Source organism: Papilio machaon, chromosome 16 (genome assembly GCF_912999745.1).
Source record: "Papilio machaon chromosome 16, ilPapMach1.1, whole genome shotgun sequence".
In the NCBI taxonomy this organism is placed as follows: domain Eukaryota; kingdom Metazoa; phylum Arthropoda; class Insecta; order Lepidoptera; family Papilionidae; genus Papilio; species Papilio machaon.
The window spans coordinates 944,864-958,544 of record NC_060001.1 but is presented as its reverse complement, the minus strand read 5'-3'; the positions used below and the strand labels follow the sequence as shown (position 1 = coordinate 958,544).

The window sequence follows — 13,681 nt, the reverse complement described above, 5'->3', positions numbered from 1 at the left end:
ATACAGAGTTTTTATTCTCAGAAATCGAAGGTAAGTTTTTCTATTAAATTTTTATTCACCTTTACGTACTTCAAGCGTATAGGAAAGGATCAAATGTTTTAAAAATAGTACATAGAGTATTTTATGTATGTAAAAAATATAAGAAATGCACAAAAATTATAACCGCTTCCTCGTCACATTTTGCTATAAAAAAATGAAACATCTTACAATCAGTAAAAATTTAATGATATATGTACAATTTTTTCTTAAAACTTGGTATTTTCACTTGACGGTGACTGAAACGATCCTAACGTCATCGTAAGGTTTGTCTGTCTTGGGGTTGGTCTTGAGGTTACCAATGTTCTGCACCACCTCCATACCGCGCACTACACGACCAAATATCGTATGCTTGTTGTCTAACCACGGCTGTAATTTATCAAATATATATTTAGTAATTTAATAAGATTTGTAGGAATGTATAAATATAAAGTACATCAGAGTTACAGTAATTTTCAAATATCTTAACATCGTCTGAGCGACTGCAGATTACTATTTTAGGTTTAGAGGAGTGTACCCGGATGCGGACCAAGAGTACTGCGCAGCGAGCTGAAGACCTTGAGCCTCAAAGATATTTGAAATGAACTATACTTCGAATAAGGTAAAAATGTGTTAACTGATCTATTCTTCCCATGTTGTCATGGAGATCTTCTATCTCTTGCTTTTACAAATTTTCTTGCTTTTTTATATTACAAGGTGGCAAACGAGCAAGCGACCGCTACCCATAGACATTCGCAATTGCAGATGCGTTGTCTACCTCCAATTAATGAAGAAGGAGACGCACAAAAAGAGAATATTTAACCTTGCTATGCATCTCCTCCATCAAATCCACCTCCCCTTCCTATCCTTATAAGAAAAGGGATGGGAAAGGAAAGAAGACTAAAATTAGTCCTCCGGCACCACACTCATCAGACTGTACTTGGAATTACTTCCACTTGACGCCTGTCTTCTGTGTGGTCGTGGTATTTCACCGGACAAGGCCGGGCAAGTGATATATATGGCATATCTTCTAATATATAAAATTCTCGTGTCACAGTTTTCGTTCCCGTACTACTCCGAAACGGCTTGACCGATTCTCATGAAATTTTGTGAGCATATTAAGTAGGTCTGATAATCGGCCAACACCTATTTTTCTTTTTTTTTTTTTTAACTGCGTGCGGACGGAGTCGCGAGCGACAGCTAGTAATAGTTAAATAAGACACAAAATATAGGAGCTTGGTTTGCTAAATATAAAATTAGTAGCGGTATAGTATCATGTGTGTGTGCTGACCGTGGGTGCAAGAGTGATGAAGAACTGGCTGCCGTTGGTGTTGGGTCCTGCATTGGCCATGCTCACAGTGTATGGCCGGTCGTGCTTCAGGTGAGGCTTGAACTCGTCCGCAAACTCCCCTCCCCAGATACTCTCACCTCCAGTACCCGTACCTATAATCAGATAACTTCATTTATATACACTCAGAGTCCACAAATGATTACTAAAGCACTCCTTTAGTATATTTCTAGACAAATTTACACTTTTTTACAACAACTTAATTTTCGAGGTCATCTTTTTTGAACAACCGAATCTACGTTTAATCGACAGAGGAAGAGACACACAGAAAGATACCCGTCCCATCATCAAATCCCCCACTAAAAAAAAGGTTGGGAAGGGAAAGAGGACTAAAATCAAACCTCCTGCATGCATAAACACGTTAATACGCCTGTCTTCTGTCGTGTTATTGCACCAGGCGAGGTCCATCCATGTTAAAATATACCTGTAGGGTCTCCAGTCTGCACCATGAACCCTCGTATGACTCTATGGAAGAGGTGTCCATTGTAGTAGCCGCTGCGTGCAAGTCCACAGAAGTTCTCAGCAGCTCGCACCACTTCTCCAAACAGCCTCACATGGATGTCACCAAGTGAGGTGTGCAGGATCGCCTGCTCATAGATACGCTGCACACCTGCAATCACAGCATCAAGGAATTACATGAAGATTTCTATTTAGAACGATCCCGGTACATTTGTTTAAAGAGAAATCGGAGGAGACGTACGGAAGAGAGTATTTCCCCTTCCTCTGTGTTCTTCTTTATTAAATCAACTTTCTTTCCCATCCTTTCTTTATAAGAAAAAGGATGGAAAGCGAAGTGGTTGCTGCCATTTTTGATACGAACAGAGGAGGGGACGTATAGAAAGTGGACATTTCCCACGTCAAGTCCAATCTAATACAAAACACTTTCTTTATAAGAAATTGTTGGAAGGGACGGGGACTATAACTTCTCTTATCTTCTAGTTATCAAGTAATAATAGCAAATAGATTATCTAGTCCGCAGTTAAAGGTAGTGAATTATACCTTGTCCTTCTGTAGCGGATATAATATCTTCTTTGGAAGGTTTCTCATTGAAGATGTCGCGATCCGCATCCGGACTCTTGACATCATCTGGACTCCGGCGGGAGAACATATAGAACCTGTTCTTGCGGTATGCGGTACAGAACAATGTTGGGTCCGTCTTCACAATCATCAGGCTCGGGTTTTCAGAACCCTCCATTTCTAGCGTTGTTGCTACTTTTGATTGATTTGTACGACCCTGTAAATGTTTGAGGACATCAAAGTTATCAATATGTTCTCGAGTGATATGTAATTTTTACTACAGAAAAAACAGTTATATACTAGCTTTTACCCGCGACTCCGTCCGCGCTCAATAAAAAAGACACATGATAAAAAAGTTCCTATGTCCGTCTCTTAGTTCTAAGCTACCTCCCCATCAATTTTCAGCTAAATCAGTTCGACCGATCTTGAGTTATAAATAGTGTAACTAAGATGAAGACATTTGATATTATTGGGTATTGAGTGCGTAATTTTTTAAAGGTTATTAAACCTCGCATTGAAATACAATTTCTGATGTTAAATAAATCTTACTAATATTATAAATGTGTATGTTTAGATGGATGGATGTTTGTTTGAAGTTATCTCAGGAAAGGCTTTACAAATCTTGATGAAATTTGTCACAGATGTAGAACATAGTCTTGAAGAACATATGGGCTACATAAGTTTTTTTTTTTTTTTGAATTCCACGCGGACGGAATCGCAGGCGATAGCTAGTAAAGTAATAAATTTGAAAATGTTAAATTATAAAATTATATTTAATGAAAACACATTTTTGTGGAATAAAAAAAATATTTAAGTAAATATTACCTGAAACAGCGCCAGATGTAGAGGCCTCAAGTTCTCCGGCTTAGCGAGCATGGCCACACACCGGTTGGTGACAAGATTGACCATTTTGACACCCAACATGGTAGCATAGCAGAGGAAGTGACCGCTCGCGTCAAACAATACGTTGCAAAAGTTCACAGACTCTGACTTCTCTAATTCACGTTCTGTTGCCATTCTAAACAATTTTATACAATATAACAATTGGTTTTCATTATTGAAACGTGCAAAAACATATTATTATTACTGTTTTTAAACAATAACAATATATTTTTCTATGTTTCCACAGTGAAAACCTTCGTTAAAAAAAAAGCAATGTGAAACATTGTTGAGCATAAAATAAAGTACCTATATTTATTTATACTAATATTATAAATAGCTAAGATGAGATTATTTGCATTAAATCTATATATATAAAAGAAAGTTGTGTTTGACTGAAAATTGTTGGACAGGTACCTTAGAACCAGGAAACGGACATAGGATAATTTTTACCCCGTTTTCTATTTTTTTTATTCCGCGCGGACGGAGTCGCGGGTAAAAGCTAGTAGGCTATAAAACTACTGAACCAATTTGAAAAAGTTGTTGGAAAGCTATACAATTCCTCCGTAAAATAGGCTATATTTATTACTAGCTTTTTTGTAATTCCACACGGATGAAACGCGGGCAACTGTTAGAATTTCATAAAATTGCAGTAATCTTTAGTCAAATAAGACAATTTACACAGAAGCTGTATCCTGAGGAACTGTTATATTGACATAGTTTTACCTGCGACCAAACTCCATGTTGGGTAACTGGTGCGCCTGGTGCTGCAGGTCCTGGTAGCGCTGCAGGCTCTCGTCCAAAACCTTATGCAGCTTGCCCGTCAGGAAGTGGAACACGCGGACCTACATAACCACAACATACAAGCAACCTGTCCCGGCTTCACATGGGACTTCTATATTACTCAAGTGCAAAAGAAACATAGAAATCTATTATATAGGGGATATATATTTTTTAATCTGTCTAGTAGTTTTTGAGTTTTTTATATTGCTTGTTATATCGTATTTGAAAACCAACAGCAATTCCATTGTGAACTGTACATCTATTTATTAAGATTTAAGGCCGAGTAAATAAATCGGAAAATGTAAAAATATGCTTTAATAAAAAAACTTAATAAATTATAATCTTTGAAATACCTTCCGATCCAAACTTATAGACGCCATCTTTTTACCATCTGGTGAAAACGCCAGCGCAGTTGGATATGTTTTGTTCTTAACGAAATCAAACAGATCCGTTTCCAGTTTCGATTGGAATTTTACATTCTTCGGGTATTGGAACTCGTGTTTTGGTCCGGTCCAATACTCTATGATACCCGCCTTGTCAACAGACACTGCTACTTCGTATACTGGGTTGTACACTATGGTGACCACCACACTTTGATGTAGTGTTTCAAATGTGTGTAATGGTGTGCCCGAGCTTTGTGTACCATCAAATACATATATTTTATTTGTTGATTTCTCCGATCTGGAATAACAGACTCACTTAAGAAAACATGCATAAATCTTTTAACATAAAACATAACCTATTATCCATAGAGATCTGTAGAGATAAAGGTAGGCAACACATCTGCATTTGCGGATGTCCATGGGCAACGGTCGCCTTGCTATTTCTGCGAATTCAGGTGGCCATTTGCTCGTTTGCCACCTTTTGATATAATAAAAAAAATAGAGATCACCAATAGAAGTAATCCTAGTACACCTTTCTAAGACTCTTTTATTTTAACTATAAGTACAAATATTCTTTACTGAATAATTATATAACCTGTTTGATGACATTTATTTATTTTATTAAATAAGTTGGTAAATTTAATTTAATTTTATCATAAAGAATTAAAACTGTTAAATATGTGTATAGCTTCATTATTTAGGTTTAGGTTTACAACATCCTTGTTGAGGTTCAATTGAGACTCCGGCTTTTAAAATACTAAGTACTTACATAGCTAGTGCAGAAATAGGATCACCTGCTGAGTGCACCCATTCCGCGCAGTACGGCTCAAATTGTATGGATATCATGTTAATCATATCTGAAATTGAGAAATAATAACATTATGATCAACTGAGAACAAAATATACTAATAGAGTATGTTACCAGAAAAAAAAACAAGTAATGTAGAATACATATGTGTACTAGCTGTCGCCCGCGACTCCGTCCGCGCGCAGTTAAAAAAAAACTAAATGGGGGGGGGTTATGAAAAATAGATGTTGGCCGATTCTCAGACCTACTGAATATGCTCACAAAATTTCATGAGAATTGGTCAAGCTGTTTCGGAGGAGTTCAAGTTCGAACCCCGTGACACGAGAATTTTATATATAAGATAAGATCTTTAATGTGTAGTTATCCATTTTTTAACAAATAGAAATATTTAAAAATCCTGTAAAAACATGGTCACAAAACATTCCACAAACTTTTTCAGAATAATTTTTCTGTACTGATTTGTATTGTTTTTATTTCTTAAATATGATCATCACCAGGTAATACTATATTTTATGTCAAGTACAAGTTCCCCTCTTTTATGTAAAAAATAATATCTTCATACTCTATGCAAAAATGAACAATATCATGTTGTAATAGTTAATTTTGGTTTAGGAAAATAAATGAAATCAATAAAAAAATAGTTAAGGAATAATACTCTGTTGGTTTTAATCTTACCAAAGTTCACAACGTCAAATACTTTGACAGTCTTCTCTGTGGATGTGGTGCAGAGGAGTGTGCCAGTGCTATTAACAGCAACATGGCTAATGGCCACTAGGTGACAACGAAAATGTTTGACAAATTCTATACCTTCCTCCTGGAATTAAATTATTTGTGTAACATTAGGTCTTTTTCACCTTTTTACTAGATTATAACAAAATAATGTTATTACTTTGTAAAATGAAATGACAAACTGTAATTTATCCATTTTTGTTCGATAACATTTTTACAAATTAGTTTTGTAAGGTAATTTAATCTTAACAAATACATCTTGCTGGTACTTCAAGGCAGTTATTTATTGACATTTACAGTATTTAAAATCTTAAATGTACTTGCCTGTTTCTTCCAAAATTTGAGATGGCCATCTTGACTGGCAGTTATAACAAAATCAGTTTTGGTGACCACAACATGTGTGACAACATCCCTATGCATGTAGCTCTTTTCATACGTTTCTGACGAAGGTAAATTTTCCAGATACAAAGATTCAAATTCTAGAACTGAAAAGATTTCATCAGTTACCTACTCAAAATTCAAATGAACAAATCTGAAATTATAAATTGTAAATAAACATGATACCTTTTCGTTTCTTCGGTTTTGGTTCAGCAGCTTCTGATGGCATTGGACCAATCCATTCTTCGCCATCTACTTCCTCAGAGTTATCAGGAGTTTGCGGTCGTTTTTCGGTAGACATCTCAAGTAAACAAAGTTAAAAACTGCACATACGAAATCTATATTTTTAGTACTAATTTTAATTTTCCATGTTTGTATAATACCAGAATTCTAACCTTTTCTGATAATTTATTAAACCAAGAAACAAATTGTTTATTGTGTTGCAGAGAGGTCCACGGTTGACATGACACAACTGTCATTAAAATGTCAAACTACTCTGTGACGGACTTTCAGCGTCACCTTGTATAAGATGCAAAGTGTATAAGATGACTGAAACTTCAAAATTCGCAATGCTAATGAAATAGAAACTTAATGCCGGGGCGGTTTCTAGCATTTCTGGCTCGTTGTGCGAGATTATTTAGGTTCCTGTTTTTTTTGATGTCATGGGAATTCTTCCAAAGATAAGACTTTATATCCGACTTTGACACCTGCGGTACCTCTTTATGTCCAGAGCTCTGGGCGGTCATCCCACCTCGCGCTACTCTAACGCCTCTATTGCATATGGGCAACAGAGCAATCGTCGAAGCTGCGGCTTTAACGTTGGCAAATTCACACTAACCTCTATATAATATTATGTGATGTCTATGCAAATTCAGAACCAAACTAACTTAACGATAGTTTTTGGTCACTGGAACAATTTAAACTTTTTACTCTTATTTATGTTATTATTTTACTCTTATTTATTTTTACTTTAGGTACATTATTTGAATCGTTGATTATGTAACAATAATACTTTCAGAACATTAATTTAAGAACAACTTTCAAGATTTAGTTTTGGAAAAAGTTAATTTGTCTTAGTTTAGAACAAATAATTTTTTAAGGTGGCAATCCAAATAGCGGTTCCAGAGTTTTATTTTTTATTGTTTTGTCTATGCTTAAAATGTCTTTTACGAATTTGTAGCGATGGTGGCTGGCTTCCTTGCAAACTTAGCGTCGTAATTTAATAGCTTTTTCGAAATTAAAATACAATTGTTGGTCGTGTAACGATCCTAGTAATAGTGTTTTAAGTGCTTAAGAAGTTTCATAACTAATTGGTAAGTGAAAGTCTCCATAACTATATCTAAAAACCGCGCTACCGGTGCTTCTACACGTGGTTCGAAAACTATACCGCGTATTTACTTTACCAACGTTTTCAATACGAAGTTTGGCCATGAAGTGTTTTAACGCAGTTTTATTGAAAATTAACCAATTTTCATTTTACTCTTATCTCGTATAAGGGTGTTTAATGAACATGGTTAGTTTGACAGTGGTATTAAATCGTTGTGACACACATTTAGAAGGCAAATTATTGTGAAACGTGTTGCTTCTGCATTAAACAACTTTTTAAAATGAAAAATAAAAGATGAGAATCTTTTTAACATTCTTCAGTATCAAGATTTGATGGCGGTGGTGGCGTGAAGTCAACGTTTCTTTTCTGTGCACATAGCTATGTACAAATGACGCATCAGCACCGTGAACTTCGTGTGGGAAAGTTTAATTTATCATTGTCTTATGTGCTACTAAATGACTAGTTGTAATGGAGAATTTCACTTAATCACCACATAACCTTTACATCACAAGTGAATGTTTATTTACATATTATAGTACTAAGCCAGAAAAAGGAAATTAAAATCAATCAAATATAGATCAGCTAAACTGTTAAACTACTTGTTTTTATTTTCATTCAAACTTAATTTTCTATATTAAGTAAAATGTATTATTTGAGATGGACAAAAAGAAATTACAATTGATTGCATAATTCACTGTAAAACATATCTATAATAGAAATAAAAATATCAAATATATATCACCATAGTGATAATTTTTATTATCTGACCTTGACAAGACCTGTGCAGAGACAACAAACACTGCAACAAGGTTATATATGACAAAAGTTCATTACACCTGCATCAATATATAAACTGGTATCAAGACTTTCAGTACAATCAACCTACTGACCTAGAATATGGAGCGGTTATGTTTTAGAAAGCAATTGTGCTATGTACAGCATAGCCCTCTTGTTACACTTTCAAAGTTACTATTATCATTCAATATTTAATTTGGTACTATAACCTAATTTTATATTGATATAAAGTTTAATTAATAGTTGTAATTATATATAGGTGATTCTTTAACATGCTTAGTAGTTAAAGATATTATATATGGGTCAAAATAATAAAGGTTGTACATTGATAAGAGTTTCAAGATTCATTGAGGTACTCAACCTGTTTTATGCATGAGGAAGGAATGAAACTTGTTAATGTCAGTCATAAGTCAGTCAGTATAAGATGTTTCTATAGTCAAACAATCTGGTCCGATGCAAGATGTGCTGCTATAACAGTTAGTTCTTTAAAAAAATAAGAATGATTTAAGAGAAAAAATTACAAGACAGTCAAAGTAGAAAACTGTCATAATTTTGTTTGACTTATGGCCACCGGGGCAGATCCTTGTTAGTTTATAACGTACTAGCTTTTACCCGCGACTTCGTCCGCGCGTAATAAAAAAAAATGCACTCAAGATAAAAAAGTTCCTATGTCCGTCTTGTTCTAAGCTACCTCCCCATCAATTTTCAGCAAAATCAGTTCGACCGATCTTGAGTTATAAATAGTGTAACACAACTTTCCTTTATATATGTAGATTTAATTAAAACTTAACCAGTAGTCTCTGCTGCTGAATCACTTTTATGTTGTCTTAACTTTAACAAAGAGAATCGAAGGATATGTTTTGTATTTCGGCAGAAAGGCTACAGTAATGATTACACTCACTAATATATATGTTGATGAGTGTTATGCCAGCTAGTTGTCATAAAATATAGGTAATTAAATAACTAAGATGTAAAAAAGTCATAGTTTTTGCCCATTTTCACTTTGCATATTGCTTTCACTAAAACAATTCTATGTTTATTCATAACTTCTTGTCGGTTACAGCTTTATAGTTGCATATCTTTATGAAAGTAAATCATTCAATTTATTTATTCATTCATTCATTTACTGAACTAATCAAAATTAGTGCTTTAGATTGGTGTTATAGATACAATTTGATTTAGTAACATTATCTTTTACCTTTTATTTAATCAAAATATTACAATGACTTAAATCAAATTATTTTATTTTCAACTAGCTTTTACCCGCGACTACGTCCGCGCGGAATAAAAAATTGTCCTATGTCCGTTTCCTGGTTCTAAGCTACCTGCCTACCAATTTTCAGTCAAATCGATTCAACCGTTCTCGAGTTATAAATAGTGTAACTAACACGACTTTCTTTTATATATATAGATAGATATAGAAGATTAACATTAAGTGCTTATACTTTTAAATCAAAATCCATAGTAAATACAGGTTAAGATTTTTTAGTATGCAATTTTATTTTATGATGCTACTTTTAAAATCGTAGTTAAAAACGTTTCGATCATTTCATAGGTTCTTGTTATATCACTAATTTTATTACATGTACATTTTTACAATACAGTTGATTGAACGAATTTAGTGAATTAAAAATATCAATGTCAAATACTGTCAATTGTTTTGCATCTTCGTCTTTAAATATCTCCATTTCGTCCCAATGTTTGTTGGTACACAAACCAATTGGTAACAATCAATCATAACTCGCCGTGATCTTGTTCCTGTGCGTTATCACCACCGAGGGTCAAGACGTCAACTGCATGTTTGCTGCAGTAATGCTTTTTACGTTTTGATAGTTGGAGATAGGTTTCATGACATAAGAAATACGCATAATATATACTTTAACTAATTGATTAACTTTAGTAAGTTATAATAAGGTTATAGTTCTGGGTATTAATTAAACATTGCTTAATGGAAAACGTGATTTCGTAACGTGTTTGAACAGTTGTATAGCTTCAGTTTCCCTATTGCTGATAGTTAAGAAACGTGATTATTCTATTAAATTTTATCGTGACGTAGTTTTTGTTAGGATAGCAAGATGATCGTAAGCACTGTCATACATTACAAAAAATTAAGTTTTTTCTTTATAAAAACATCTTTTACTATTTAATATTATTGAAGCGAGTCCTTATCATGTTGTAATCTTGTTCCAGCAATGAGTTCGAGCGTGTGCTACAAGTGCAACAGGACCGGGCACTTCGCCCGCGAGTGCACGCAGGGCGGTGTCACATCGCGCGACACCGGCTTCAACCGACAGCGCGAGAAGTGCTTCAAGTGCAACCGCACCGGCCACTTCGCGCGCGACTGCAAGGAGGAGGCCGACCGTTGCTACAGGTGCGACCACTACGAAGTGCAACACGCACACGTACACACGCCACAAAATACATACTATGTCCTCTCTATTTACTTAGTCTGTGGTCACTGCAATTTCGATGTTGATAAATGTCGTCATCTCATATAAATTATGTATTGTAATGTGGCATAATCATGTTCGTATACAATCAAGTGTGTGACTTTTCGCAAATCTATATCAAAATCGCAAATCAGCAAAATACCCGCTTACTATCTTAATGCGGCTACAGTATTTAATAAGCTTTCTATTTATCCAATTGAATCTAAGGCACCCACAACATGGCATTCATCTTTAAACTTTAATCACATGTGACCTTCATTCTATAGTCCGAATGAAATCCGCCCCTAATAACATGCCTACCAGCAACCACATAAACTTGTCCCGCCCTAACGCCCCAATTGCCTCCCACTCTGTGTTAATAAGTCGCGCACGTGCCCCGAGTACCCGTTCTAATCGGATTGACCCTACACACGTACATCTGCAACCTATTGCTCTAACTATTATGTTAATAACATTGATTGATCATCAGACATTATTTTAATATTGATAAACCAATGGGTTTGCCACTATTTCTTATTTCCTATCAGGCCCAATTACTGTAGCCTGGTGTTTTGTGCCTATTTTATTTCATATTATATTCATTGTTTTATTGCTAAAATTTGTTTTTAGTACCTACATCAATCTAAGTTTTGTTGTGTTTGTGCCGGCAGATGTAACGGTACGGGGCACATAGCGCGCGAGTGCGCGCAAAGCCCCGACGAACCGTCGTGCTACAACTGCAACAAGACGGGGCACATCGCGCGCAACTGCCCCGAGGGCGGGCGCGACAGCTCGGGCCAGACGTGCTACACGTGCAACAAGGCGGGGCACATCTCACGTAATTGCCCCGACGGCACCAAGACGTGCTACGTGTGCGGCAAGCCCGGCCACATCTCGCGCGACTGCGACGAGTCGGAGCGCAACTAGCGCGCCGCTCCGCCGCACCCGCACTCGGACTCTAAGCAAAGGATCCCGACACCCACACACTTGTACCACGCACGCGGCCCCGTGACGAGACTGAGAGAGCCACTTGTACATACGTCGCCCGCCGATACGTTAGATGTTTATTCTTGCACGTGAACGAGTTGTGTTTTTTAAATCATTTAATAATCGTGATTGAACTATTGATGAGGGTAGAGTTACAGTTTTTAGCATTACAGAGTATATATTTAATATATTTTGTACAGATTTATTTGACAAAAGAGAGATAAATTGGATGATGCTGGCGTACCATGCGTTTTCAATGAGGAGTGGAGTGGAGGCCTGCACGGCGGAGTCGACCCCTTGTTCTACAGTAGCATGCTAGACCGTGACTATCCCTCGCCCGTCACCGCAAACATCATTTTGTTTTTTCCGATCTATTCCTTTGTTTATGAAGTCCTGCTAACTTGTCGAGAATTCAGTGGTTAATTAGAATTTCATCAATCACAATATTTTTTATTTTGTTATCCCTGTTGAATGTGTCTATGTTGAATGTAAAACAGCTTGCAATGGGAGATAATAAACAATATTGCCTTATTTTACAAACTTTCCATAATGCCCTGAATCTTTACTGTATTTATATATATGTATATATTGGTCCAAGAAATTGATCCAATACCTTATTATTATTTCCGTAATCATTTCTGAATTTTTATTTAGTTCCATATGTGTATGATAAAAGACTTGGTATGAGAAGCCTCTCCATTTCATAAATTATATGATCTATAACCAATTCCATACTTATAGCCATGTATTTTGTATCATTATATGTAAGGATCACATTATTAGATTTCATAATTAGGGAATTTAGGAAAATCGTTAAGTTGATTGAATTATTCATGAGGCTTTTGAATATAAAACTCAATGTATTAAAATTTCACGTCATCAGTACATAGAATTTAATATAAATTTATAAAACCATGTTGTAATTCTTCATAGCAATGAATTTAAAGTCTCCTTATTGTTAAATTTTAATATGTAAGTTCTTATGTCTTGATTGCAAGACGAGTACAATAAAAATGCCTTAATAATTCTTTGTTCCTTTCCTGAATGACGTGTGATTTTGTAAAATTAAAAATACTGATTGCTTCAAAAAAACTAAATTTATTACTCTTGCTTTTGTTTATTGAGTAACTTTGGACAATAAAAAAGACATCGCCTTATATGTCTTATAACAAAACACAAATTACGATAGTCAAGCAGCTCATGCACCAAATAAATTTAGGTACACCATCAACTTGTACCATAAAATAATTAAGATGAGCATGCATTAAAAGAATTATTAGAATCTATGATAGTCCCTAACGCCTATAACCTAGAGGACTAATTTACCTTTGGCGTATATCTGGAAAACCTCTACTTTTTAGCCGACTTCAAAAAGAAGGAGGTTATCAATTCGACTGCATTTTTTTTATGTGTGTTACCGCGAATCTCCGCCCCTGGTGGTCCGATTTTGATAAAAAATATTTTAATCGAAAGGAAGTGCTTGCAGATGGGTCCCATTTTTTTTGTTTTTTTTTTTACATTCATCTTCTGCATCTACGTTCTTGGTTAAGGGTACCTATACGTAAACTTATCTAAGTGGACTTGCTACAGGAACAATTGAACCTTCCCACATACCTTCCTTAAAACCATCCCCTCAATGTGCTTGATGGCAGCTTCGTCAATTTACAGTCTTAACACACGCAAAAGCTGTAATTTGCCATTGTATTGAAATGTAGTCATTTAGTATCTACCAATTATTGAACATCTCGAAAGTTCTACCTTCACAGTCGAAACTACATAAAAAATTCTTTTCGCCAGGTAGAA

General features: G+C 35.4%; 2 protein-coding genes across 2 annotated transcripts; one reads left to right on the top strand and one right to left on the bottom strand.

Annotated features, from left to right (window-relative positions):
• Nucleotides 1-257: 257 nt before the first annotated feature.
• Nucleotides 258-6,712, bottom strand: LOC106715764 (peptidylprolyl isomerase domain and WD repeat-containing protein 1). The gene is made up of 11 exons (XM_045681471.1): nt 6,527-6,712; nt 6,287-6,447; nt 5,909-6,047; nt 5,195-5,282; nt 4,396-4,723; nt 3,986-4,104; nt 3,206-3,398; nt 2,363-2,597; nt 1,788-1,973; nt 1,307-1,458; nt 258-405 (listed from the first exon to the last, which is right to left on the bottom strand). Exons 1-11 carry the CDS (start codon nt 6,639-6,641, stop codon nt 262-264), a joined length of 1,860 nt encoding a protein of 619 aa, XP_045537427.1. The 5' UTR covers nt 6,642-6,712; the 3' UTR covers nt 258-261.
• Nucleotides 6,713-7,487: 775 nt separating this feature from the next.
• LOC106715847 (CCHC-type zinc finger nucleic acid binding protein) lies at nt 7,488-12,410 on the top strand. The gene is made up of 3 exons (XM_014509204.2): nt 7,488-7,653; nt 10,653-10,833; nt 11,563-12,410. The coding sequence occupies exons 2-3, from the start codon at nt 10,655-10,657 to the stop codon at nt 11,816-11,818; spliced, it is 435 nt and encodes a 144-aa protein (XP_014364690.1). The 5' UTR covers nt 7,488-7,653; nt 10,653-10,654; the 3' UTR covers nt 11,819-12,410.
• The last annotated feature ends 1,271 nt before the right edge of the window (nt 12,411-13,681 follow it).

Coding starts and splice junctions, on each gene's coding strand:
- LOC106715764 (XM_045681471.1), bottom strand. CDS start 6,641: ATGTCTACCGAAAAACGACCGCAAACTCCTGATAACTCTGAGGAAGTA. Junction 4,105..4,395: donor CTATAAGTTTGGATCGGAAG/GTATTTCAAAGA, acceptor GTGGTTATGTAG/GTCCGCGTGTTCCACTTCCT. Junction 406..1,306: donor TCATCACTCTTGCACCCACG/GTCAGCACACAC, acceptor GATAAATTACAG/CCGTGGTTAGACAACAAGCA.
- LOC106715847 (XM_014509204.2), top strand. CDS start 10,655: ATGAGTTCGAGCGTGTGCTACAAGTGCAACAGGACCGGGCACTTCGCC. Junction 10,834..11,562: donor GAGGCCGACCGTTGCTACAG/GTGCGACCACTA, acceptor TTGTGCCGGCAG/ATGTAACGGTACGGGGCACA.